Source organism: Podarcis erhardii, assembly GCF_964252035.2.
Source record: "Podarcis erhardii genome assembly, chromosome: 15".
NCBI lineage: Eukaryota > Metazoa > Chordata > Lepidosauria > Squamata > Lacertidae > Podarcis > Podarcis erhardii.
In genome coordinates, this window is record NC_138505.1 from 12061735 (window position 1) to 12088987 (window position 27253).

At 49.8% G+C, this 27253-nt stretch overlaps 2 protein-coding genes across 3 annotated transcripts in view; both read right to left on the reverse strand.

Annotated features, from left to right (window-relative positions):
- Positions 1 to 7941, reverse strand: part of RPS6KA4 (ribosomal protein S6 kinase A4) — a 38617-nt gene extending 30676 nt beyond the window's left edge. The window contains exons 1-3 of one of the 2 annotated variants that reach the window (XM_081840953.1): positions 7538 to 7941; positions 2336 to 2407; positions 457 to 675 (exon numbers count right to left, since the gene is read on the reverse strand). In XM_081840953.1, coding sequence (XP_081697079.1) covers positions 457 to 675; positions 2336 to 2407; positions 7538 to 7589 — 343 coding nt within the window. In that variant the 5' untranslated portion in view covers positions 7590 to 7941. Of the gene's footprint in view, positions 1 to 456; positions 676 to 2335; positions 2408 to 7097; positions 7119 to 7537 lie in introns of those variants that run through there. The other variant, XM_081840954.1, reaches the window with a different exon arrangement.
- Positions 7942 to 11456: 3515 nt separating this feature from the next.
- Positions 11457 to 27253, reverse strand: part of LOC309330092 (coiled-coil domain-containing protein 88B-like) — a 33049-nt gene continuing 17252 nt past the window's right edge. The window contains exons 14-26 of the mRNA XM_081841520.1: positions 26200 to 27036; positions 24436 to 24560; positions 23783 to 23894; positions 22653 to 22796; positions 22312 to 22473; positions 20930 to 21207; positions 20011 to 20154; positions 18945 to 19131; positions 17120 to 17265; positions 16458 to 16553; positions 14242 to 14387; positions 12703 to 12960; positions 11457 to 11938 (exon numbers count right to left, since the gene is read on the reverse strand). Coding sequence (XP_081697646.1) covers positions 11892 to 11938; positions 12703 to 12960; positions 14242 to 14387; positions 16458 to 16553; positions 17120 to 17265; positions 18945 to 19131; positions 20011 to 20154; positions 20930 to 21207; positions 22312 to 22473; positions 22653 to 22796; positions 23783 to 23894; positions 24436 to 24560; positions 26200 to 27036 — 2682 coding nt within the window. The 3' untranslated portion in view covers positions 11457 to 11891. The remainder of the gene's footprint in view (positions 11939 to 12702; positions 12961 to 14241; positions 14388 to 16457; positions 16554 to 17119; positions 17266 to 18944; positions 19132 to 20010; positions 20155 to 20929; positions 21208 to 22311; positions 22474 to 22652; positions 22797 to 23782; positions 23895 to 24435; positions 24561 to 26199; positions 27037 to 27253) is intronic.

The following is a 27253-nucleotide window of genomic DNA, read 5'->3' on the forward strand; positions in this document are numbered from 1 at the left end:
TGTGTCCCAGTTTAGGAGAAAAGAGGGATATAAATACATTAAATCAGTGGTTCCCAATTAGTGGTCCGTGGACCCAAGGGGTCCACACAACCCACCCAGGGGGTCTGTGGGACCATTCACATAACAAAAACTACCATAGAGATATCAAATTTTTCAAAAGTAGGGGGTCCACAGCTTGGCTTTTAAAAAACAGTGGGTCTGCAGTACTTAGCTAACTGGGAACCACTGCATTTAGCAGTAGAAGTAGTAGTACTGTAGTAGTAATAATAATAATAAGTATAAACCACTGTGTAGTCATTCCACCCCACTGAAAACGAGCATACAAAACCACAAAATAAATACATAAGTAAGACCATAACAAATGTTATTTGAAACAGAATCATTGCCTCCCCTCATCTATCCTCCCAGTTCCATGTCCGTCCGTCTCCCCGGTTTGCACCCCCATGATGCTCATACCTAGGATAAGGTGAAGCTTGGAGTCTGTTTGGAAGGCGTAGTGGAGCGTCACAAGGAAGGGCGACTGGCGCACATGTTCCAGAACCATCCGCTCAGTGCGCGTGTGCTCTGTTGTTTTGGCCTTGGTCACAATGGCCGCTTTGCGCAGCACCTTCATAGCATACAGCTTGCCGGCATCGTGACCGCTGAGCTTGCGAACCAGGAACACTTTTCCATAGGCTGGAGTTGAAATGGCAGATGGGTTAGGATGGCCATCCTCAGAGTCCCCACCCCCCTACTCAACCCCTACGCCTGCTATCTTGTGGGCATTAGGGGACAGGCCTTTTAATCCAATCAGGCCTTTTAAAACACACACACACACACACACACACACACAGCCTTTGTTGTAATAGGCTGCAATCTAAATCTCTGGTCTCCCCTGCTGGCTGGGGTGGGGTGCAAGATGGGGTGGAGGTCTTTTTCCACCCAGCCTAAAACAGTTCTACCAGCCTCCATCTGCTGCATGACACCAGTTTCACTCCTCAGGTGCAGATTGCACTAGCAGTAGCGTATAAAAACCCCTGATGGCATTAGGTCCCAATCCATTTATCTTGGAGGTCTGAGGTTCCCCACTCCTACCCAGTGGCTGCCTCTATTTCCTATATTCTTAGTTCCGTTGCTTCTTTTAATTGCAGCGTGTGGAAAGCATTCGATTTGTGTCATTTGATGAATGTCTTTAAAGTATTTATACTGTGCCTTTCTATAAAAAGTATTCAAGGCAGCTAACAAAAACAGCACAATATTATTTAAATAAATAAATACAATTATAATTATAAGACAGGAACATCAAATAAGGCAGGAGCAAAGCAGTGTCCTTAAGAAGGCTTCAAACTTCCAAAAATGCCAGACAGAATTGAACTGTTTAAATTTGCCACTGAATGCAGAGGAAGGTGAACATATCTAGGGGGGCGGATTCCATAAGCCTGGGTGCCACCACTGAGAAGGTCCTGTCTCCAATGATGGGGACACCCAGCGCAGGCCCTGCATAAGAACAAAACAGCTCTGCCAGATCAGATCCAAGACCCATCTACTCCAGCATCCTCTTTCCAATAGTGGCCCATCAGATGCTCCAAAGAAGTCCAAACGCAAGCTGAAGCAACAAATAGCTTTTTTCTGTTGTTATGTTCCCAGCATTGGGTATTCAGAGGTAAAGTGCTCTTGAACATGAGGGCTCTGTTTAGGTATCATGATGAATAGCCGTGGTTAGACCTAAGCAAGGAAGCAGGTCTATACGGCGAAAGCATGCTTAACTCAATGATATTGCTTTAGAAAAGGGGTGGGGAAATCTCAGGCTCAGAGGTTAAGTATGGCCTTCCAGAACTACCCCCCAGGTCACACCCCTCACTGACCTCCCCCCAATTTCCCCCAGATGTTTTTGCATGGCTGGAATGTGTTCTTGAGCTCCAAAAATGCCTTCTGCTAGTCAGGATGAAGGGTAAAGAGGGAGGATGAGTGCAGAAACTAGCCTAATGTACAAACGTAATATTTACATCTGTTGACCCACCCACCCCATGTATGGCCCTCAGAAGGTTACCCAGAAAGGAATATGGCCCTTTAGTTAAAAAAGGTTTCCCGTCCCTGCCTTGAAGAATATCAGCAAGTAACTCCAAATAATTTCATTTTTCCACATTCAGTTTCTGACCACAAAATTTGGCCTAAATGTATGCCATCTTTCGTTTCAAGCTCTCTGTCAATCATCAAAATATATTTTTGCAACGCCGCTTTGTTTTCGACTTCTGCTTTACAACTTTGGTTTGCTTATTGATTGTTATGCATTTGTGTGCAGTATTACCTCTCCCCCAATAAAACAGATTCTATTATTCAGCTGCTTTCGACTCACCTCCAGTGCCCAGGACCTTGAGTAGTTCAAAATTCTCCATGCCAACTTTCTCTTCATGGCCTGTCAAGTTTGCTGTTGAGGGGAAATCCAAAAACATACACTTTTCAGATGGGAAGAACAAGGTAGAGCTGGGTTTGTGTGGAAGGAGAGGCTGAATATCAGGGAGACCTCCAAGACCCCTTTCCTTACTTTCCAGCTTTCCATTAAAAATGAAAAGGATAAAGAGCAACAGTGCAAACTTAACCTTGTCTACTCAGAAGTAAGTCCTATTCAATTCAGTGGGGTGCACTCCCAAGTAAGTGGGGTTAGGATTACAGCCTAAAACCCCAGTCCAACTAACACTGGTCATGATTTGATTCCCATTGAAACTAATGGAACAAGTTCATTGCCAACCTCCTTGCTTTCAGTGGGATCCACATCATAAACCTATACAGTACATGTTTACTCGAAGGAAAGCCCTGCTGAGTTCAATGGGACTTACTCCCAGGTAAGTGCAGAAAGATTGCAAGCTTAGGACTGGATCCAGTGTTGCACTGGTCCTAATCAAAGACCCAGTGAAATTAACTAACATGACTGAGGTCCATTCATTTCAATGGATGGACTTATGCGACACCACCCCTAGTCGTCACAAACTTTAGTTGGATTGGGGTCCACATATTTTACTTAATGGAGATAGAAGGGCCAGGCATGGGAGTGGGCTGTGTGAGCCATAATCTTCTCATTTACTCATAAAGAAGTTAAATTTGATTCTGCCTTCTGGCATTCTGGGGCCTATTGCTATTACAAGTATTAATAATAAATATAATAAATTATTAGATACTATATCTTAACCAGCCTTCAGCATATGGTCCTAGGGCAGGTTACAGCAATGTACCATTACAATACTGAAACAAGCTAAAACAATTTACGTTCTGAAGATTTACAAAGTGTTACAAGAGACTGGTGCTTATTATTTTTGGAACAGTATTGAAGTGATTTAAGAGGAATGAAATAACTTTTAAATTAAACATGCTGGCCCGTTTTTTAATGAAGGTGGTCACTATTTACGTATTTATTTATTTAACAACTTTCTAGAAAAGAAAATTAGAAAAACTGACAGAAAGCATTTACCCTGGGTATATACTATAGTGTGTTGAAAAAATACCTTGGGCTGTATCCAATGTTAGTCCTGCTTGGAGCAGACACACTGAAATTAATGGACCCGGCTAACTTCAGCCTACTATTTTCAATAGGTCTACTCTTGAGTGGAATTTAGCTGGATACGGCCCTTCAGGTCTTGCGAATGATGCGTTTTGCTACACCCGTTTTCCCGAGTGTCTACACTTAGGCCCAACCACCAGGACCCACCACAAAATCTCTGGCTATGGGGCACGGGGGCGGGCATTGTGCCAATGGTGCTGAGCCACTTCTGGCCCTCCTTCTCCTCATGGCACACTCCCTTTGCTCTCGCACGCCACCCGTCCCCACCCTCTTCCCTGGGGTTCTCGGGTGCAGAGGGGAGGAGGCCCCATTTCCGGCCGATGAGTCACAACTTGGCCAACTCTGAGAGGGGAAAGAAACGGGCCCGCACTTGCCCACAGGAACACCTAGCCCAAGAAGGCCTGCCACAAAAACGCAGCCACTACAAAACACCCTCTGTGGGGCTGCCGCCCGGTGGCTTATAGCTTACAGTGGTACCTCGGGTTACATACGCTTCAGGTTACAGACTCCGCTAACCCAGAAATAGTGCTTCAGATTAAGAACTTCGCTTCAGGATTAGAACAGAAATCGTGCTCCGGCGGCGTGACAGCAGCAGCAGGCCCTATTAGCTAAAGTGGTGCTTCAGGTTAAGAACAGTTTCAGGTTAAGTACGGACGTCCGGAACGAATTAAATACTTAACCCGAGGTACCACTGTACAGTGTTTTCTAATTTATTGCTAATTGCACATTTATGGCCACATCCTCACTTTAAAACAGGGTGCTGAGGGGAATAGTTCCCAGGAATATTTGGGGGGAAGCCATGACAGTTGCAGTGGAATCCTGGTGCTTTAAATACATGTGGATGTGACCTATGCATGGGTATCAATATTTTCTTAGTCTTATATGTCATGCTTTAAAAAGCGGGGGGGGGGGGGGGGTGTTTGCCTTTAATTGTTACCTTCCTTATTTTCATCCCCTCGCAAATAGCTAGTTTTGTTTTATTTATTGGCTAAAAGCATCTCACTAAATAAGAGACCCAAGTCTCTTGAGTGCATTTAAAATACAGTTGTCTCCCCATAGGTCTCCTTAAGAACCTGCTTTTAATGCCAGCAGCCTCAGCTCTGTTACCCTGGTGGGAGGAAGGGTGGGCTATAAGCTGAAATAGTAACAACAACAACAACATATGCCACAACAGTAACATTCACTTTGAGCATGTGCAGAGTACATCTGCCATCAAGGAGTTTCTAGCAAATACAGTTTGCAAGCAGACAGGTCCCCTGTTTTCCTGTTATATAAAGCGCTCTCTCTCTCTCTCTCTCTCTCTTTTTACGAGAAAATATTCAGGGGAAGATCAGGTGCTGTACAAATCGCCTTGCTGGATCAGACCAAAGTCCATCTAATCTGGCATTCTGTCTGCGAGAGAGGCTTCTGGGAAACTCAGCAGCAAGGTATGAAAGTATACCGCCTTCCTCACAAGCAAGGCCTGCTCTCTGTTCTCAGCATCTAGTACTCAAAGGTATAGTACTTCTCAACATGGAAGTTCCACATTTGAGTCAACACCTTTGCCCAACCAGGTGCCCACCAAATATTTCGGACTACAGCTGTGCTGGCTGGGACTGATGGGAGTTGTAGTCCAAAGAGTCTGGAGAGCATCAAATTGGCAAAAGCTGTTATAGACAACTCCACTTTAAAACCCACCTGGCTTGCCCTAAACTGGGGTGCATGGAGGAGGAGGGAGGGCAGCAGTTAACTATAGCTTACGCTGCCTGGTGCAGTTACCTGTATATGACTGAGATATTCAAGTGCATTTGAAGGAGAAACGAGAGGGGATGGAGTGCATTTCAGGTCATGCATAAGGAAGTGACAGGGCCCGACAGACAGTCAGATTGAGCAACTCCTAACCTTCGCCCAAATTAAGACATTTGCCCCAGCCTGGCATGCAAGGTACAGTTAGAATGCTGCTGCCAGACTCACATTCTGCTTCTCATATGCCAAAAGGATTGAGAAACATGTGCCTCTTGTGTGCGGTGTGTGTAAATCAGGCGTGGGGAACCCTTGGCCCATCCAATGTCCATAGAATTGTACTACAACTCCCATCCGCCCTAGCAAGCATTGCCAATGGCAAGGAATGGTGGGAGTTGAAGTTCAGCCACATCTGGGGTAAACAGCCAAGGTTCCCCACGATTGATGTAAATGGTTTTTGGTCTGTCAGGGTCTCTGTCTCTCATCTGAACAGAAAAAAAGTTTTACACACACACACACACACACAAATTACTCCAAGAGTGGTATCGGATACCATGTTTTATTTATGCCAAGGCTCAACCTTTTTTTTTTTTTTAATGGTAGGGGCTTTGCCCTGGGATTATGCAAATCAACAAACAGCAACAACGAAATCAACCAAAAAATCAACCAAAAAAATCAACAAAGGTGCTACGGAACCTGTGTCCCTCCCTCAAGATGCTGTTGGACTGCAACTTCCATCATCCCTGACCACTGACCATGCTGGAGGGGGTTGATAGGAGTTGGGGCCCAACCACATCTGCGGGACTCAGAGCTGTCCCACCCTTGCCTTAAGAGCAAAGACCTTTGCCTCATCATCACCACAGCACCCACCAACACAAAGTTGTATCTGGAAGTGAAAGGTCAAGATGTTTGGATCAGAAATGGTGGCTTCCCTGCAAGTTTGCATGCAATCATTGGTACCAACTACCCTTTATTATTCGCTATTTCCCCACCCCTCTTTAAATGGAGGATGCACGGATGCTGAAGATGGCCAGATCGTTTGAAGAGCCCCTCTCTTGCAGCGAGCCTACTTTTTTTTCAGTGGGGGGGGGGGGGAGGAGCAGATCTCTTACTCCAGACAGCCTTCGCCAATACACTGTTCTCACAAACACACACACCACTTCCCACCACCCACCTGCCAACCGCCTCCAGCCGCCCCTACGGCTCCCTCCCCTTGCCCCCACCTGCCAATCCAGGCGGGGGCGGGCTGGTGATTCAGCAACACCCACCCCCACTCCAGCTGGGTCGGGAGGTGGGGCGTGCATAAATTAGGGGCGGAGCTCCGCCACTTTGAAAGATAACACTCTCCCAGGCCCTCGGGTGGGATAGGAAAAGGTTCTCTTTCTCTTTCTCGACTCCCGACGTCTCTCCGCAACCCCAGGCGGGTCTAAGCGTTGCCCAATCGCGCCCTCTGTCTCTCGGCACAGCCGAGCCGGGATATCCGCTCTCTTTGCAAAGCTGGCTGTTTTAGCAAGGGCAGAAAGCAACTGGTGTCTCTCCTCCTCCTCCTGCGCCCAGGTCACGTTTATCCGCCCTCCCCGAAATCCTGTGCATCACCGCCAAGATGACTCTCGCTCTCCTCCCTTCCACCGACCCAGTTTATGCACCGAGATCTGCAGTCACCCCCAATCTCCTTTATCACGGCGTGCCGTTGTCCCCACCGCGGACAAAACCCCTATTCCAGTTTACGCGCTCCAGTTTGATCTCACTCCAAATATGAACGCCGCGCACTCCCGATCGTGTTTACACACCGCGATCGGCGCCCATAAGAAGCCGTGCAACCAGCCGACACCCCCCCCACCTCCTCGTCTCTCAACGTGCGCCTTCCTCGGATCAGGTCGATACGCCCCCCGATGCGTTCCCTGCGCTCCAGCAGCGCCCTCTCCTCCCCGCGCCTCCAACCGGGTCCTGAGCCGAAACCCAAGGTCCCACCCCGCCGCCGCCGCCACTACGGTGCGCCCTGAGGGGTCATCTTGTCATTCCCGGAGGAGGAGGCGCCGCCTGGAGGGTCGGGCGTCCTCCTGACCCCCTTTCCGCAGATTCTCATCTGCGGGATCCTCAACGAGCCAACCCCAGCCCCTACCCCGCGCGCCCCGCCGGAGATCCCATCCCGGGGCGCCCGGGCCAGCGGCTCCACGTCTCCAAGGACCGCCCGCGCGCGCGCCAAGGGGGACCCACCCTGCTGCCCCCTCCCTCCACACACACATGCCCGGCTCTCCTCCCCCTCGATCGCCTGGTTACCGTCCGTGAGAGGCAGCTCCACCATCTCCTCCTCGGCTCCGCCGTCCCCCATGGCCAGGCCGGCTACTCCTTGCTCCTTTCCTTGCCCTCCTCTCGCGCTCTTCTCCTCCTCCTTCCTCCGCTTTGGTTACATGGTGCGGGCCCTGCGCTTCCTGGTGCAGCAAGCAGCCCGCCGCCGCCGCCGCCGCTGCCTCCGCCGCCTCCAGGCCTGACTCAAGCGGCAGGAATGTGACAGCAAGCAAGAGGAGGAGGAAAAAGCCCAGGGAAATCAGGGGACCCGCCCCAGGGAGGGACAGGGGACCCCCTTCCTGCTTAACGCGCCCCCTGCCCGAAGTTCCGTGTCACCCCCGTGCCTGGATTCCCACCACACACGCACACACGCTCCGACTTCCTGCGGGGCCCGTCTCGGCCAATCCCAGGGACACGCTGCTTCTTGGGGAGGCGCGCGGTGTTTTTTCTCGCTGTCCAGCGCCTTGCACCCCTGCAGGAGTGCGATTGCTCCCGGGGATCTTCGCCACCGAAGTTTTACTCTGAGTAGACCCATTGGAATGAATGGGTCCAAATTAGGGGCTGTACCTGCAGCCAATGCTCGTCCTACAGACCCATTAGAGTGATTGTACTGGACTCCCTTAGGACCCTGAATTTCAGTGGGGCTACTGGAGAAAAACTTACATGCAATATTTAGGTATGTCCATTTGTTTCAATGGGTCACAGGACTCCTCCAGAATAGACAGATAGATAGATAGATGATAGAACATTGTGGAAGTGAATTATTGGTGTGGTGTAGAGGTTAGAGTGGAGGACTAGGACCTGGGAGAGGAGGGTTTAAATCCCTGCTCAGCCATGAAGCTCGCTGGATCATCTTGGTAGCCAGTCACTGCCTCTCAGCCTAACCTACCTCACAGGGTTGCTGTGAGGATGAAATGGGGAGGTTATTCATGGCACATGGAAATGATGGTATGGTGACTGCACAGGACCCAGAATATGGGAAGCACAATAATAAGCTCTCCTGCTACATGGAGATTGGCATAACTCTATTTATATATTATTTTGGAATTTATTTAATTCTTTATTTATTAAACGTGCATACCATCCTTCATCCGAAGATCACAGGGGGGTTCACAGCATAAAAGTGGGAACACAAAATAAATAATAAAACAAACAAATCAATAAATCGCTCCCAGATTCTGCTGTGGATTCTACTAAGTGGACTCTGCTAGTTTCCCAAGGTCTCCCTTGTGGATTGTTGGGATGGGAGATGGGAATCAGCCTGGGCAGGTCAGCTTAGTCACAAAAACTTTTTTTTGGGTCACAATTGAGTAGAATGTTTTTGCTCCATCTTTGATTTTTTGTTTGTTTATTGCACTGATATTCCATCTTTTACTCCAAGAAGCTTAATGTGGCACACACGGTTCTCCCCACCCCCCATGTAAGTAAAACCTCTAAGTGGCTTACAAAAAAACAATAAAATATACAATAAAATTTAAGAACAATACATTTAAAAAAATCAAAATGCAATTAAAGCCAGCAGTTAAGCTAAAATGACAGGTTAAAACCTATGCCAGTTTTTGTCTGAGTGCAGGCTTGTCTAAACAAAAAAAGATTTTAGCAGCCTCGGAAAACATTTTGTACAGTGAAAGCCAGATGATCTATATAGCCCAAATGTCAAGTGGCGGCGAGGTCCGGAGGGTAAGTGTCACCGCGCTAAAATATTTCTTCCTTACAGGTGTAAAACAAATACTATGTGGCCCTTTTAATAGTGCCAGTTCTGCAAAATCAAAGTGGTCAATGAGGCATATCTGGGGCAAGGTGTTGCCTGGTGCAAGGTGCACAGAGCATTGGCTGGAATGGACAGAGAGGGATGGTGGAACAATAGTTAGGCTAGCTTGATTGTGTCAGCCGTAGCATTTTGAAACAGGAAGGAAGGGATTGTGCAAGGGAAGAGAAAAATCGGCAACTAGGCCATGAAATAGCCTGTCTTTGGCCTCTGCTGGTAGGAAATCAAAACTATGCTAAGGGGGGAGAGCTAATGGAGTGTAGGAACTTAAAGCAGACATTGCAGAAGTGGCTAGTGTATGTGTGTTTTGGAAGTACTGCACACTCAGTTTGCATCCTCACTGGGAACCAGATTTATTTGAAGCTCGCACCTCTCCCAGTTATGCTGTACAGTGGTACCTCAGGTTAAATACTTAATTTGTTCTTGAGGTCTGTTCTTAACCTGAAACGGTTCTTAACCTGAAGCACCATTTTAGCTAATGTAACCTGAAGCGTATGTAACCCGAGGTACCACTGTATTGTTTTTAACACTCAATTGGGAGCCGCCTAGAGTGGCCAGGAAAACTCAGCCAGATGGGGGGGTAACAACAACAACAACAACAACAACAACAATATTTTGCCTGTGATAGCGGTGGCTGCAGCTTCTTTGGTCTGGTGGGGCCCGAAGGCAGGGGAGCCCAACAGTAGATGGCGCCAGAGCCAGTTACAGGCAGAGACAGAACCATGGGATTTGTAGAATTGGAAGGGACCACAAGAATGTGGGGCTCAAACCCGTGACCCTGAAATTAAGTCTCCACATGCTCTACCAACTGAGCTATAGATGGTGCAGTGTCTAGTTTTGCCGCTATCCCCCCCACTCCCTGCTCAGTTTTACAAGGGGCAACATGGAGGTCTAGGGAGAGAAAACAAGAGCCTGTGCCACGCCCTGGACTAGATGTAAGAAGAAAGGGAAGGTGGGGGCTAAGTAAGGGCAGCTCAGGTTGGTGGGGTGCAAGCTTAAAACTGTGTACCTAGGTAGATGGATCAGGATCTACTGCAGTGGAGATGAGGGTATATGGGGCACTGCCCCACCATTGTCTGCCATTAGCTATCCCCTCCCTCCCCTCTCCCGGCTGCCTTCTTTCTTGCAGTCAGTCCAGTGAGCTCCTGTTGCTCGGTCCCTGCTCCTGTCAACCTAGCAGTTCGAAAGCACATCAAAGCGCAAGTAGATAAATAGGTACCGCTCTGGCGGGAAGGTAAACAGCGTTTCCATGCACTGCTCTGGTTCGCCAGAAGCGGCTTAGTCATGCTGGCCACATGACCTGGAAGCTGTACGCCGGCTCCCTCGGCCAATAAAGCGAGATGAGCGCCACAACCCCAGAGTCGGCCACAACTGGACCTAATGGCCAGGGGTCCCTTTACCTTTACCTATCATTGGCTCTGGTGCCCCCTGCTGTTGGCGTTGCCTTCCACACCACCAGACACCAGCCCAGACTGATCTCTGGGTTATGTGCAACAGGTCAGGAAGGGCTTCCAACTCTCAGTTGTTTTAAAAGCACATTTTACCTTTATACAGTAGGCTAGTTTCTATACATACTCTCTCTCACACACCATTTCTATCCTCTCCATGCAGGAAAGCAAGAAGCATTAGCAAATGTTCAAGGACATATTCCTGCCAAGCTGATTTGCAGCAGCCATCCAGGACTTTCAACTGGACCCCCCCCCCGACTGACCTGAAGATGCCAGGGACTGAGACTGGGACCTTCTGCATGCAAAACAGATGCTCTGCCACTGAGCTACGGGCATTCCCTGAAGACATGGAAACATAGGAACAGCTCTTCCCTGTCGAAGTGATATAATGCTACTTTAAATGTGAAGCGTAGAAGGGACATCAGCCAAGGTGTTATGTCACCAAAGGCAAAATAAGTTGGCACCTTTGTGAGCTCCTCTCCCATTCCCTGGCAGTAAAAATGCACTACTAAGAATAAATAACAGTTTGCTGCTCTTTCGTGGCACCCTAAACCAGCCTCCTCACTCTCCCAAATGCTTGGGCCGGCCCTGCTTCTTTTGTGGGAAAATGATCTCACGCACCTCCTGCAACGCCATGGTGCTAAACCAATGTGATGTTCTGTGCTGTTCACATTCCACTCCCAGAAAGACTGGATTGATAAATAACCATAAACTTTATTTTTAAATACATTACTTAACTGCAACAATTCGGGCCCATCACCCTTCATACATATTACATACATCTATGGTTGCCGATGCTCAGACTCAGCCCCTCCCCACACCTGCTGTTCAAACTGGGTCACCTTCTTTAGAGGGTATTACATCACTTGCTTCAAAATGCAGCGATCCAGTAGCCCTGCTGCAGTTGAGGGGAGGGAGAGTGCTCCTGCTCATCTGGCTGAGTGGGGACCTGGATGTCTGCCCCAAAGTCCTGTCCTGACAGCCCCACTGCCCATAGGCATCTGTGCACCCACCGAAATGACACCCTGTGCTTTGCGTTCATTTAATGCCTCCCCATCGTTCCAATAGGATGTTCACATCAGTTCAGGTATGGAGAATCTGAGAGGGTGAGCCCTCTTCCTCCACAACATCACGATGGACGCTCGGGGGTTTGTTCCTCCTCACCCAGTGGCGGTCCTGAGAAAACCAAAACAGAAAACACACAATGAATTGCAGAAGCTTTGTGGGGCAACGGGTCTGTCCATCTGGCTGTTAACCAGAAGGTTGGTGGTTTGAGCTCACACAGGGATAGCTGTGAGCAAGATTCCCTTCCAACTCTACAGTTCTAGGATTCTGTGAAAATATTTATTACAGCCTCGTATCCTTCCTTTTTCCTTTTCTTGCTTTGATCTCTTCTTTTTCTCCTTTATTGTTATTATTATTATTGCTTTTTGTGTATTAGAAAATCTATCTATCTTCTCATCATTTTGATCCCCACCCCCTGCTCTAGGGTGCAGGGGCCTAATTTTGGTAAAGAATAAGGATTTATTTGTTATGAGCATCTCCTAACATTCAGAAAACAGCAGTTGCGAAGGAACCACAAATTTCTTGCCATAGGAGCTGCTTTTCATGCTGGAGGTCCTAGGTTCCACCACCAGCACCACCACTTAAAAGGATCCGGGCCTTTCCAGATTGTCACTATTCCCAAGTGAGAGATTCCATCACCTAACAGCGAATTCAGGTTACGGAACCAAAGCTGATTTGGAGGTCCTGAGCAAAAATAAGGCCCACTTCCCCAAAAGGCAGACCTACCCATCTCTTTGCATAGGCTCTTCCATGGGCATAGCCAATATTTTTTTGGGAGGGAGGGAAAGGTTTTGTATTGTTTTAGGGGGCAGGTGCCCCCTGCCCCCCCCCCAGGCTATGCCCACGGGCTCTCCCCACCCCATCTCTCATCTCACCTCTCTCCTTGTCGCTCTTGGAAGTCTGGCTCGGAACTTCCCACTCTGCCGCTGCTTCTTCAACGGAACCCCCCAGCATTCCAAGACGGCGCTGGCGGAAGCGCTGGCGAGGGGTGTCCTGCTCTTCTCCTGGGCATTCCACCGCAGGCAGCCGTGAGCTCAGCCTATGGCGGCGGAAGGGCATCTGTTGGCCATCCAAAACACTGAGGGTGCTGCTTGCTTTGCGGAGAGGGGCTGGTGAGCTGGGGGTGCTGGAAACTTTGAGGGCAGTGGGGTTAAGAGGAGAAGAGGCAAGTCAGGAGAAAGCAGAGCTGGGCAGGTGGTGCCCGAGACAGAGAAGCCCCAAACCTCTCTGCAAGGCTCCATAATTAAAAACAATTTGATTACTCACCCACCCTTCACAAGAAATTGAAATACAACACTAAAAGGCTTTTTAAAAACATTAAACACTTTGCTCCACAAATAAATCCTGCATCAAGAAAATTCTACAGCCTTGTTTACATTATGCCAATCTGTATGTTTTGTTAATCTGCATCATTTATTCTGCATTTCATATGATTTATTTTAAATTTTATTTAAATATTCATAAACTGCACTCCTATATAAAATTTCACAAGGCAGCATACGGACCAAAAGCATAGTATTACAATAAAAAAGGTCAAGAATTGTTTATTTATTTAATTGCTGTAAAGGAGGAGCACCAAAACTCTTAGCTTCCTGGGCTAGAAACTTGCACCGTCTGTTTAAAATAACTGAAAGCTACAATTTTTGGGAGAGTGAATTCTGATCACAACATAAAATTCCATGCTTGTGCGGTTATGATCCTGGAATAAAAGCATCTCTGTTTGTGGTCGTAATTTCTTTCTTCCATTCATTTATTGCCCTTTGGTGTAAAAACATTGCCAGGAGAGCATACACAATTATAAAAAGGAAACAAAAATACCTTAAAACAGGCACAGGAAACCTGTGGGCCCTCCAGATGTTGCTGGACTCCAGCTCCCACCAGCCCCAGCCAACATGGCAAATCGTCAGGGATGCTTGGAGTTGTAGTCCAACACCATTCTAGAGCAGGAGGGGGGATCTTTTTCAGCCTGAAGGCTGTATTCCCTTCCAGCAACCTGCTTGGAGTGGTGGGGGTCATGCCAGTGGTGTTTGGGGCCAAAATCAAAAGTGGGGAGAGCAATAGATGTCAATCTTCCTTTAATACATTAGGCTCCTTTACACACACACACACACACACACACACACACACACACCCTTCTCTGTCCTCCAGCCAGGCAAGCAGTAAGCATTATCAGAGTTCAAGGATACATTCCAGCCAGGCAAAACCATTCAAGGAGGGTTGTGGCCTGGAGAAAGTTGTTGAGAGCCAGACAGAGAGGCCTGGAGGGCTGTGTCTGGCCCCTGGGACTGAGGTTCCCCCTCCCTGGTTCCAGAGAGCCACCACTTCTGCCCCCATGCCTTCCAATATACTAGTGACAGCCGAGAGTGAAAACCTCTCCACTGCCCCTGCCACGGCTTTCTCCTCCCTTCCTTCACCTGTCCCATCAGGCCCACGTCCTTCCTGCCCTGTTAGGCTCTCGCTGCTCCCGGCCCCCTCAGCCATGGGGCGCAGCTGCTCATGGGGGGCTTCCCGTCGGTGTTTCACCAGCTTCCGTATTTTCTCAGCAATCCAGTTACTCTTCCTGTGAGGTAAAAAGCGGGTGAGATAAAAGAGTTGCGAAGAGGAAAGGAAAAGGGAAGCTAAAGGATGGGGTGTTCCCGGACAGTTAACAGGGAGGACCTTCTACACTCAGTGCATCCCTGGACTATGGAGCTGGCTCTCTCAAGAAGTGGTAAGTGACAGTCACTAGTTTGGATGACTTTAAAATACAGCTACGTCTACTAGTCATGATGGCTATATTATCTCTGGCATAATCAGAAGCTGTATCAGAGCTCCACAAGATTATCCTTGGAATAAGACAGAATAAAGAATGCCCCTGTTTTAATCTGGTACGTGGTGGGAGGGTGAAGAATTAGCCAATTGGAGCATGCTTGTCACAAGCTCTGCTAGTGATATAAGAAAACATTGGGGGTAGCTTTTACAGCCCAACTCCCCATCAAGGGACCCAGTATCATTGTAGGTCAGAGAAGAAAGAGTAGAGGCAAGAACCAATTTAAAAATGCAAGGCTGATCTTTGCTTTCTGTTGAAATAGAGTCCCCACCACCACCCTGCCTTGCAAGGAGGCGAGAATCCAGAACAAAGGTATGTGGCAACTTTTAAAGACGTTAGAAATTACCCAACCCTCAGCCTAAAACCACTCAAAAGCATCATACGAATGTCAGAGAAAGAGGCGGGTCTACAACAGAAATTTGAGTGTGTCATTTGTCTCCTGTCTGTCAAGACACCTGATAATGCTGGCTGATTGCCGTTTCCTAGCCAGTCCGGCCCATTCTTTTGAAATGGTAAATACAGTGGCGTAGCGTGGGTTGTCAGCACCCGGGGCAAGGCAAGTAATTTGCGCCCCCTAACCCGTGGATTTGCGCCCCCTAACCCTAACCCCCAGATGTTGCGGCCGGTGCGGCCGGCCCCCCCTGCACCCCCCACGCTACACCACTGCCACAAAGTAGTGCGAGGCTTAATCACATGGCGGGGAAGAAGGCAGCAACTGGGTCCCGGGGGCGTCTCTGATGTGACTTTACGGGCACCATTTGCAAGCGGGGAGCGGCACCCCATCCGCGCGAGCGCGCCCCCAGACGCAGGAGCCGCGCAGGCAGGGCTGGGGGCTGAGGCGCCAATGGAGGGGAGATGAAGGGCCTGCGAAGCCCTCGAGCACCAGAGAGCTGCTCCTGGTTTCGCGGGGGGGGGGCTCGGCCGGGGGCGGCAGCCCTTTTGTCCGCAGGATGGCAGCGGCGCCACCGGCCAGCCCCATTACCGGCCCGGCCAGCCTCCCGGGGCGCCAGGGCTCCGCCGCAACTAACACCTTCCCTCCAAAACTGGGCTGGTCGGATGTAGTTCTCTCCTGCGCTCAGCTCTGCGCTGGGCGGCCGCTGCATTTTCCCTCCCCCAGATAGTCCCTCCCTCGCTCTCTCTCCGCTCCGCAATGCACGCCTGGCACCCTCCCCCTCCACAGTGGGCGGCGACCCGGCAGCTCGGATCAGATTCGCACAGCCAGCACTGTGAGAGAGAGAGTGAGCCAGGACCAGGTAGGGGCAGAGAGCTCCGAGTGCGCCCCCAAAAATGTTGCACCCGGTGCGGCTGGCACCCCTTGCACCCCCCACGCTACGCCACTGGGTAAATATCTCAGTTCTTGAATCCATTGCCACAGGCCTACCCATTCTAGTGATAAGTTTATCTATTTGAAGGATTTGTAGGATTTTTAAGTGAAAAGAACTATTGGGAAATGTTTTTCCAAGATACTTCCTTCTACTCCATAGAAAATATTTGGGTTCATTAAGAGTCAAGATGGCTTCAGGATTGCTCTATGAACTCAAATAAAGTATCTATTTCCCCCCGGAAATATTTCCTAATTTTTGAAGGGTGAAGGATTCATTTTCTGTGTGTGGGATGGGGGGTGTCCGCTATGTGTGCACCTTAAAAATTTGTGTAACACTAGGATTTAGAACAGAAGATTGGGGAACCTGTCAATCCCTCCAGATGCTGATAGAACTGCCATCATGCCTGACCATTAGCTGTGCTGGAGGGGGCTGATGCATTAAGGCTTCTTATGAAGACCCCAGGGACTACAAGTTGCCAAATTATTCTTGGACTTACTTGCCACGAGGAAGTGCTGGCTCCAACACCCGGTACTGGTCCATGATCTTCTCCACCAGCTTCTGCTTCTCCCGACGCAACTCGCCCAGTTTGTCTCTAAGGAAGAAACCGAGTGGGATTTAATGCCAAGGTCCTCCAGGCTGCAGAGCGTGTTGGGGGTGTTCAGGACAGCGCAGAAAACTTCAGAGGAGGCCCTTATGGAGTTCTGGTCTTGGATGTGCAGGCATCTACTAGAGCCACACAGCTATCAGCTACCCGATGTCACACACTTGCAACCCACACTTGCAAAGAAACAATCAGGAACAACTCTAAGGGCTGTTCTTTTGCAGCGACACTTTTAAATGACAAACGTGGAGGAAAATGGTCTTGTGGGCTAAATCAGGACCCCTGGTGGGCCAAATCTGGCCATTGGCCTACTGGTTTCCCATGCCTGCTTGGCAGATTGAATTTATTCAACAACTGATCAGCTACTATTCCTTTAATCAATAACTACTGTAGCTTTAGGTCTATTTCCACTTGTTTTAGTGTCATGCATTAATTCGGCCTGTGGGCAAGAGGTTCCCCACAGATTTCATTCATACATCCATCAATCAGCTACAATTTATTTATTCTACTTAGCATCTGTCTCTACTCATTTCACAGGTGGGTTGTCTCCCACTCACAGGTACTGGCGCTGCTCCTCTTGGAAATGCTCCCGGCTCTCCATGCTGTGCTCCAGCAGGCGTCTGTTCTCCCTGCTTAGCACCTGAATCTCTTGAAGAAGGTGTCGGTTCTCCTCCTCCTGGTTCCCTTTCAGCTGGGCCAGCAGCTACGGGTTGTGGGAGGTGGGGAGAAAGAGCGTCCCATTAACGGGTGGAATTAACACCCACCTGTTAACAAACACACAATGCACGACACCCCCGCATGCTACCAACTCCACAAGCTGACTCAACTTGCTACGCTGGCACAGGGATTCTGCTGAAAAGGGAACTGCTGCATTCAGGGCTCCCCTTCTCTCCTGTCATGTGTGAGGATGCTCACCTTTGTCGTGATGTCAGCACACCATACAATTTCCTTGCCTCAGCTAGGAATGATGTGATGCAGGAACGCACCATGTGATGACAATGTGGGGGGTTTCTACACTATTGAGGTGTGAACATGTCCTCTCCATCTCTCCATGTCTTTATTAAGGTAAAGGGACCCCTGACCATTAGGTCCAGTTGTGACCGACTCGGGTTGCAGAGCTCATCTCGCTTTATTGGCCGAGGGAGCCGGCGTTTGTCTGCAGACGGCTTGCGGGTCATGTGGCCAGCATGACTAAGCTGCTTCTGGCAAACCAGAGCAGCACACGGAAACGCTGTTTACCTTCCCGCCGGAGCAGTATCTATTTATCTACTTGCACTTTGACATGCTTTCGAACTGCTAGGTTGGCAGGAGCTGGGACTGAGCAACGGGAACTCACCCTGTCGTGGGGATTCTAACCGCCGACCTTCTGATCGGCAAGTCCTAGGCTGTGGTTTAACCCACAGCGCCACCCACATCCCATGTCTTGATTAGCAGTATCCATATTGGATGTAAGCCCTCAAAAACCTAAATATTCAGACACATGCAATTTTATGTGGCCATCCAGACTCCTTTATATGGCCCTTGCAACTAGGCCCAGAGGCAAATTTAGGGCAGTGTGACCAGTTCCACTGTACTGGGCGCTGAACCCAGGGGGCGTTGCAGGGCATTGCAACTATGACATAGTTAACTGGGCAGAATGGAAGGCAAGAGGCAATGGGGGTGCCGAATTTTGGCCTTGAATTTGAAAGACCAAAGCCTGCCCCTGCTAGTCCACGCCCACTCTCCAGGCCACTCCCCTTGCTGGTTCTGCTCTGCTCCTTCCTCAGTTTCATTTTTGTCTGGAATGTGCTCTTGCACTGTGACAATGCTTCTTGCTTGCCTGTCTGCACGGAGGCTGGAGAGATGGGTGGCTGTAGAAACTGCTGACTTCTGCATGGCTGGAATTGAGGCTACTGTACAAAGGGCAACAGCCCCGTCCATTAGTCCACCCACGTTTGCCCCAGCCCCACCCACACTGGGAATTCTAAGAAACCCCTAAATCAGTGCAGTTTTGAAAGGTTCAGTCCTCCATCTTGATTCAAAATGGCACCCACCCAGCTGTATCCAAACACAGGAAAACCTGTTCCTTGATCTCAGAAACCATCATTCGAGATTTGGTTACGATCTAAGAGGTGTCCAAATGCAGAGAATGAGCTACTTTTGAATAGAGGCATTCCCTCCTGTGGGTGAGACATTGGAGGATGCCTCTTTTTAAGAAGATGCTGGCTGCAACATATGCCTGCTTCACGTGAAAGTAGCAAAAGGTATTCCCACATATTATAACCAGCATTCTCAGTGGTTAGAGCCAACGAACAGCTTTCCCACTTGATCTGCTGCAGACATGGACTAGGCCAGAAGATGTGTGTGATGTGTAAGGGGAGGGGATGGGGAGGGTATCCTTACTTCACACTGGGTGCTCAGGCGCCCTAGCGCCGTGTCCAGTTGCTGGTTCTGCTCCTTCAGGGCGTTGCTCTCAGCCTCCAGCCTCGCATGCTCCAGCTGAAGGCTGGTCACCCGGTTCTTCATTCCTTGGAGCTCCCCCTGGAGGTCGTCCCTTTCGCGTTCTGTCTGTCCCAATGCCTGCTTCACCCTGGGGAATAACAGAATCATGCAACTGTAGCTAGAAGGGACCTCAAGGGTCATCTAGTCCAACCCCTGCAATGCAGGACTCCTTTGCCCTACGTGGAGCTTGAACCCACCACCCTGAGATTGAATCTCATGCTCTACCAATTGAGCTATCCCAGAGTAGATGGCTGGGAGTGTCACAGAATGCTTGCCATGTACAAAGGAAGTCCTTGTCCTCTTGGCCTCCCCAGTGGTGGGGAAACTCAGGTCTGGGGAACAAATATGGCCACCCAGGCCTCTCTATCTGGCCCTTGGAACTCTCCCCAGGCCACGGCCTGTGCTGGCCCCGCTTCCCACCTTCCATGAGTGTTTTTGCCTGCCTGGAATGTGTCCTTGAACTCTAATAATGCTCCTGTCTCTCCTGGATGGAAGACAGAAAGGAATGTGAGAAAGTAACAGTAAAATTTACATCCATTGCCCCGCCCACTTTTGCTGCTGCCCTGCCCACCACTGGAATAAGGCCCTCAGAAAGTTCTCCAGCAGGAAATGCGGTCCTCAAGCTGAAAAAGTCCCCTGCCCCATGCCTAACCTCTACCCCAGTGCTATTCTCCATAAATAAACTGCAATGACTGATAGTGCCCTAGTGCCAAGCTCACCCCATTTCCTCAGTACTGCGCAGGTGTAAATAAAAGATGGTGGTCAAACAGGTCACCTGATGACATTGGGAGATTCGGCAATTGAAAGGTGGGTGGCTACACTTGGCCAATGAGGGTGAGGGGGGAAAGAGCCTGGCCTGCCAGCCAGATCCAGTTGTCCACCGCTAAATAATAAGTATCGGCAGGTTTGGGGCGTGCCCACAAGGGCTGGCTCCCACCTCCACCCCTGGCAGACACACCCTCCTTACCGCTCATGCTCCTCCTTGAGGTGGCCATGCAGTGCTGCTAGCTCCCGGTGCTGTCGCTCAGCTTCCTCCAGCCGCTCCTTTTGCCCCCGAAGTGCTTCCTCCCGCTGCTCAAGGCCAGTTTTCTGCCCCAGCAGCTCGCTGTGCCTGTGGGAGGAGAAGGCTGGGTTTGACAGGCAGTTTAGGGAAAGGCCTTGTGCTCTCCTCAAAATGAAAAACCACAGGAGGTTATGTTGCTTCTTGTTATTTCTGCTCAGCACTTTGGTTCCAAAGAAATTGTTCTCTCACGTTCTCCCAAGCCAGGGATCAGGGGAATCTGTGGCCCTACAGATGCTGTTAGGACTACAACTCCCATCATGCCCTGCTGGCTGAAGGGGGCTGATGGGACTCCAACAGGTTCTCCATCTCTGTTCTCAGGGGATTAGACAAATTCATGGAGGATAAGGCTATCAGCAGCTACTTGTTATTCATAATGATAGGTTATAAATATAAGGAACACGTAGTGTTGCCTGTGGTTTAGAGCAAGGATGAGGAACTTCAGGACCAGGGGCCCCATGCGGCCCTCCACACATCTGTACCTGGCCCTCAGGACTCTACACAAGCCACACTCCAGTATTGCTCCACCCCCTCCTCAAGGACATTTCCCCAGCTGGAACGTCTCCTCAAACTGTGGTAAATTGGCACATCTAGAATATAGCTGACTATATGGAGGTAAAAGTCACATAGTTCAATCCACTTTTGGCCTATCACTGGCCCTAACCTGCCTCACAGGGCTATGGTGAGGATAAAATGGGGAGAGGAAGAACCACATACATCACCTCAAACTCCTTGGATGAAAGGTGGGATATAAATGTAATAGAGAAATAAATAGAAATAGACCGCCCCCCACCAACAACTTACAGATTCTCTGTCCCAGATTTACCTGCCCTGCAGGTCACGGTGTTCCTGCTCCAGGCTACGCAGCGCCCCCTTGAGGCTAGCATGTTTCCCCAGCAACCCCTCCAGGTCAGATCCCTGCCTCTCGTGCAGCACCGTCAGGCGGTCGTGATCACGCAGGAGGGCATCATAGCGTCCCCGCCACTCCTCCCTCTCCTGCTGGGCACCCCGGGCTTCTGCCTCCAGGACAGACAGCCTCTGCCGCAGTTCCAGGAGCTGGGATTCCAGTAGCGTCTTCTGGGAACGCAGAGATGCTGCCTCCACCTGCCAGGATTGCAACAGGGATATGAGAGCAAGAGAGAGAGAGACGGACACACTGTAAGCTCCTTGGGGCAGGGAGATTTAATCAATCCAATGACAATTGCTTATACAAGTAAATTCAGCTGATTCACTCTCTGTTAAGTATATATAGAATAGCAACCTTAGGCTACTTACACAACATACATTTAAAGCACATTTCCTTCCCCAAAGAATCATAGGAACTACAGTTTGCCCCATCAGCTAGCAGAGGGAGGAAGAACAGGATGCCATTCGGGATTCTCATGGAGACGCTTTCAGTTACAACCGACAAATGGATAGTTGGAAGTCAATTTAATCATATTTCTTCTCTTTTGCTTTTAGCTTTTATTATACTCATACCCCACTCCTCCTTTTAGCCTGAGAGTGAAAGACATGTTGGATTTTCTGCTTGAATCCAAGCCTGTGGCTATGGGAGAAGCAAGAATTTCTGAGGTGTTAATGCTGTGAGCCCCTCCTTCGTAGGCTCAGGCTGTATATATGTGTAAATAAACCACATATAATAAAGATATGTCTCCAATATACAGAATTCCAAAGGAAATACAAACCCTGGGTAAGCGCCTGGTCCCCCTGGAATCTTGCACCGCTTGAAGACAATGTCTTATTACCATTGATTTTTTAATCGTCTTCTAAACAACTGGCTCACACCAATTTTCACATGAAGTAATTAAGAACAATTTAAAATGCAAAAAAGCGAATACATTCAGAACAAAACCCTGTCTAAGTAGACGCTTGTGGTGAAGACCCATTTATTCCACTGGGAAAGCCTGTTGGAACCAAATTGTATTCAGATGCTTACAGAAAGTGCAGGTAGTGTCTTACCTGTTTTATCACAACAGGGATGCTATTCCACAGAACCAAGGCAGCCACCCTAAAAGCCCCGCTCCAAGTTACTACAGCGGGAGCTTCTGAGATCTTTGCAGCAGAAATTATCCCACAGACAGCAGCATCTACTAGGTGTGTAATATATATGTCAAGGGTCCTCCTGTGCTCCATGGACTTGAGAAGGTGGGATCCGTGTTCCCAGGAATCGGCTCCCATCCCAGGGGCAGAAGAGGCAGGGGTGCTTACCTGCAGCTCGCTGTTCTGAGCCTGCCACCTCCCACTTTCCTCCTTCGCATCGGAGCTTTGGCCCCGCAGCCCCAGCAGCGCCACCTGCAGGCTGCTGACTTGCGAGTCCAGCTGGGCGAGACGCTCGGTTAGCGCCGATTTCTCGGCCTGCAGAACGGCGTTCTGTAAAGGCAGCACCCGGGTGAAATTGGTATGGGGTAGCAAAGTTGGAAAGCCTTCCACAGCTGGCTGGGGAGGTGATCTCCACAAAGACATACAGCACTGGACCAGGACCAGCCTTCACCAATCTGGAGCCCTCCAGAGGTTTTGTACCACAACTCCCGTCGTAGCCGGCTGCTCACCTTGCGTTCCACTTCAATGAGTCTCGCACTCAGGGCCTCGTTTCTGGCATTAGCCTGGAGTGGCAACGGGCCTGAGTTATGTTCACTCTGTCCCTCCTGGGTCACAGACGGCTCCTCCAAAGGAACAATAAAGCCACTCTTTGACTGGGGAGAGAAAACAAAAGTCTAGTTTTGGGGAACACCAACCTCTGTGCCTGAGGGAAATTGCACTGCAGTGGTTGAGGCCTGGGCTCAGGCCCAGCCGATATCCACACACAACATCCTCAGGAGCTGCCAGGGCTCCATAACTGGGCCATCAATTGACCGCAGGTAGACTATCTGAACTTGGCAGCTGTGTATCATTTCAATTTCCTACAATGATCCCATGACAAGGGCGTTGTGGGATATTGAAATGGTGGCTCCAAGCCATCCAGCACACTAAAACCACAGAATGCCGTCTCTCCTTAGGGTAAGGGTGGGCAAACTTTTTCAGCCTGAGGGCCACATTCTCTTCTGGGCAACCTTCTAAAGGCCACACGCCTTTGGTGGGAGGGGCCAGGAGCAAAAGTGGGCAGAGCAATGAATGTAAAATTTCCCTTTGTACAGTAGGCTAGTTTCTACACACTCTCACACACACATCCCGGGAAGCTAAGAAGCATTATCAGAGTTCAAGGACACATTCCAGCCAGGCAAAAGCACTCAAGGAAGGCATGAAACAAGGCTGGTGAGGGGTGTGGCCTGGAAGAATGGGTGCGGCTGAGGAGATGGTGTTGTCAGAGGAAAGCCCTGAGGGCCAAATATAGGGGCCCGGAGGGCCACATTTGTCCCCTGGGACTGACTTTCCTCACCCCAGCTGTAGGGCCCCCTCAAACCTAGAATGAGCCCTGCCTGGGCTACACATGAGACAAAACAAGGTAGTAACAAGAGGTAAAATAGACTGCACACTTCAGACTGTAGGTGGCAGGCTCACATTTTTTAATGCTAACCTGCATTGAAGACATTTTCAAAAGTAGCATTCCCCTCTTGCAGTGGTACAGTCTATGCTTCTAAACTCAGGACACTACCACCCCATTCTGTTGCTCATGTAGTCCAGGTCTAAGGGCATGAGCCCAGAAGTACCCTGATGAAAGGACACCTTTGCAAGTTCTCACCTGATGGTTGTTTGTGTGTTGCTGACTGAGGGCGCACAATTCCTCAAGCTGCCTCTTGAGTGCATTGTTTTCCTCCTCCAGTTCCATCTTCTTCCCATTTTGGTTTTCCTCACTATAGGCATCATAATGCCAGGAAGATAGGAAACATACATTAATCCCAGGGCTTGCCAACATGGCACCTTCCAGACATGGGGTATGCATTTCCCATCGTCCCCAGCCAGCATGGCCAATAGCCAGAGATGATGGAAGTTGTAGTCCAAAATTCCCTTCAGCCCAGTCAGGACAGCCAATAGCTAGGGATAATGGGAGTTTTAGTCTAAAACATCTGGAAGGCACCCTGTATTAATTATTATTATTATTGTTGTTATTATTAGGGCTTTTTTTTTTTTCAACAAGCAGGGAGCCACCGCAGAAAAGGCCCATTCTCATGTTGCCACAGTCTTGTCCAGAGGGCCTCAGAGGATCATCACAGCGTCCAGGTTGGTTCATATGGGGAGAGGCAAATGAGGCATACTAGTTTCACTTATTCAGACAAGGGATAATCCACAGCTGTCCTCTTCAGGAACCGACTGGGAGAATTTTGGCCCAGTATGTCAAGAATTCTGGACAGTTGAAAACCCTAGCTTATATTGTGCCCTCACTCGGTAGCCTACCTGAGGTGCTGCTGCCTGCTTTGCATCCCAGCCTGTGGGCTCTCTTCCTTCTTCAGCAGCTGCTCCTTCAGCTGAGCCAAGGCGGCTTCCCTCTCCTTCCCCTTTGCCTTCTCACTCTGGAGCTCCTGCAACAATTGGCATCATTTGAAGGGTGAGAAATTGAGGGGACTTGGGGTCTTTGAAGCAGTTTCTTTGCACTGTTCACCGACCCCTTACAATGCATACCTGGCACCTTACGTCTACGGTTCAAATGTATTGTTATTTTAATATGTTGTAGTTTCTATATCAACATTACCATTATTATTATTAAATGGGCTAGGGGTAAGTGAGGTTAGAACTGAGGCCTAAAAAACATCATCACTTTGTCGATTAGGTTTATTCAATCTGGCCCTGAACCCTGGATTAGCCGCAGAGAACAAGGGCGTGTAGTTCCATCCACCCAAATTGTTGCGAAGCTGGTTTGTGAAACAGGGCACCTCATAGTTATACAGAACTTACTCCCACAGGAAACAGTGATGGCCACTAATTTAGACGGCTTTGAAAGAGGATTAGACAAATTAGCAGAGAAGACAATTTATCGATGGCTACTAGCCATGATGTGTATGCTGTGCCTCTACAGTCAGAAGCAGTGGTGCTTCTCAATACCAGTTGCTGGAAACAGCAGGCGGGGAGAATACTCTTGTCCTTGGAACCTGCTTGTGAGTTGGCCACTGTGGGAACAGGATGCTGGACTAGATGGGCCATGGTCACGATCCAGCTGGTTCTTCTCACATATCTATGTTCTTAACAATGAGTCAAGCAGTGGTATTTCATAACTAAGTGCAGGATATACATATGCATTTTGGACAACAGTTGTGCGAACACAGATTAAAAAGCCAGGACTGGAAGCAAAGCGAGTGCACGGTAAACACACCCCTATTTGCCCACATTATTTTGCAAAAGGATCAGCAACTAGCAAAGGCTCAGTCTGTGGTCCACCAGAAAGTGGTACAATTAATCTACTTGGCTTCATTTTATAAAGCCTCTGTGGCTGTTCTTGTCCTGTAGTGCCCTCTAGCGGGCAAAGCCAAAGGATAAAACACTTAACATATGCAAGCAAAGTATTTTAAACTGGCAGGAAACAATGCCAGGGGAATTTGGAGAAAGGTTGTGCGTATGGTGTGCACAACAATAAGGTGGCTACTTACACATCGCCAGAGAAGAGGAGCACACAGATCTCCATGCAGTTTGCATGTGCTAACTTGCATCTATCAATAGATGCATATTGAGAAATAATCTCACCATAGCAGGGAACATGACTGACCAGAGTACACACCATCTATTTAAAGCATTGTTATCCCACTTTTAACACATATGCCTTTGCCCTAAAGAATCCTGGGAACTGCAGTTTGTTATTAGTCCTGGGAATTGTGGCTTTGTGAGGGTAAAACACAGTTTCCAGGATTCTAGAGGGGAAGGGGAGCCATTTGTTGTGCGGATGTGACCATTGGTGGCAGAGGCAAGCACCAGAATGGTCTCAGTGGAAGTCTGGGAGCTGCCATTTTAATTTTCCCACAGGGCCCCAGACCAAGTATTACTCCTGGATATTGTAGGGTACTTAAAAGGCAGCCTGGTGTGGCAGGTATTTTTTTTTTTTTTACTTACTTACTTATGACATTTACACCTGTCCCTTTAACTTTTGAGGAGCTTCAGGGACAGGCTTGATCCCAGCTCTTATGCTTATACTTGGCTGGACCCACAAAACATATCCCGTTTCTCTTTTACCTCCTCCAGGAGGGCTGAAGCCTTTTGCTTGGCGTCCATTTCCTTCCTCAGGTTTGCTTCCTTCCGCTCCAGCTCCCCAAAACGCTGGGCGGCCTCCCTCAGGCTGCTGACCTCCGCCGCCTGCTGCCGGCTCTGGGCCTCGAGGTGGACGAGGCGCAGGCTCTGAGCCGCCAGGGCCTCCTCCTGGGCCTGGGCCTGGGCCTGGAGGCGCCGGTTGTCTTTCTCCAGCTGCCGCCGCAGGTTCTCGGCCTGGCTCAGCATTTCCTCCAGAGCCGCCTTCTCGGCCTCCGCCTGAGCCAGAGTCACCTTGTGCTGCTCCAGGCTGCGCTGCAGGGCCTCCAGCTCCCGCCGGGCCTCGCCCAGCTCCTCCTCCGCCTGCCGGGCCTTCTGGGCCAGCTGGGCCCCCTGCAGCCGCTCGCCTTGGAGGCTCTGCCGGGCTTCCCTCAGCTCCAGCTCGGCTTGGGTGGCTGCGGCCCGCAAGGCCTGGGATCCGGCCCGCAGCGCCTCCTGCTCTCGCTCCAGGGCCTGGGCCTCCTCCACCAGGCGCTCCGTCTCCGAGCGCCACCCCTCACGCTCTCGCTCTCGCTTCTCCAGGAGGTCGGTGTGGGCCTCCTGCAGGCTCCTCAGCCTCTCTTCCAAGCCCAACGCCCGCTGGGACTCCGCTTCCCGCAGCTTTTCAGCCTCCCTCAGAGAAGTCCGAGCTTCCAGCAAGGCCGCCTCCATCCCTGACCCCAGAGCCTCGCTCTCTCGCCGCTTCTGGGCTTCTGGCAAATGTTCTCCAGGGTCTGAGGCCTGCTCGCTTGCCTCTGACCGCACCTCGCTTTGCAGCGCTTTTAGCTAGACAGGGCACATAAAAGGACAGAATTTATTAGCACAGTGGGACTGCCAACCATTTCGGGCCAGTGGGCACGCTTGGCATTTTGCTAAAGGGCCATGGGTGCCTGCCACAAAACGACTGCCGTTAAGGTGTGGCACAGCACAAAGTGGCAGCTCTGGTTTTTTTATGAGAGGCCAAGCTGGTGCACACAGGAACTGAGCAGGAACAGCAAACAGT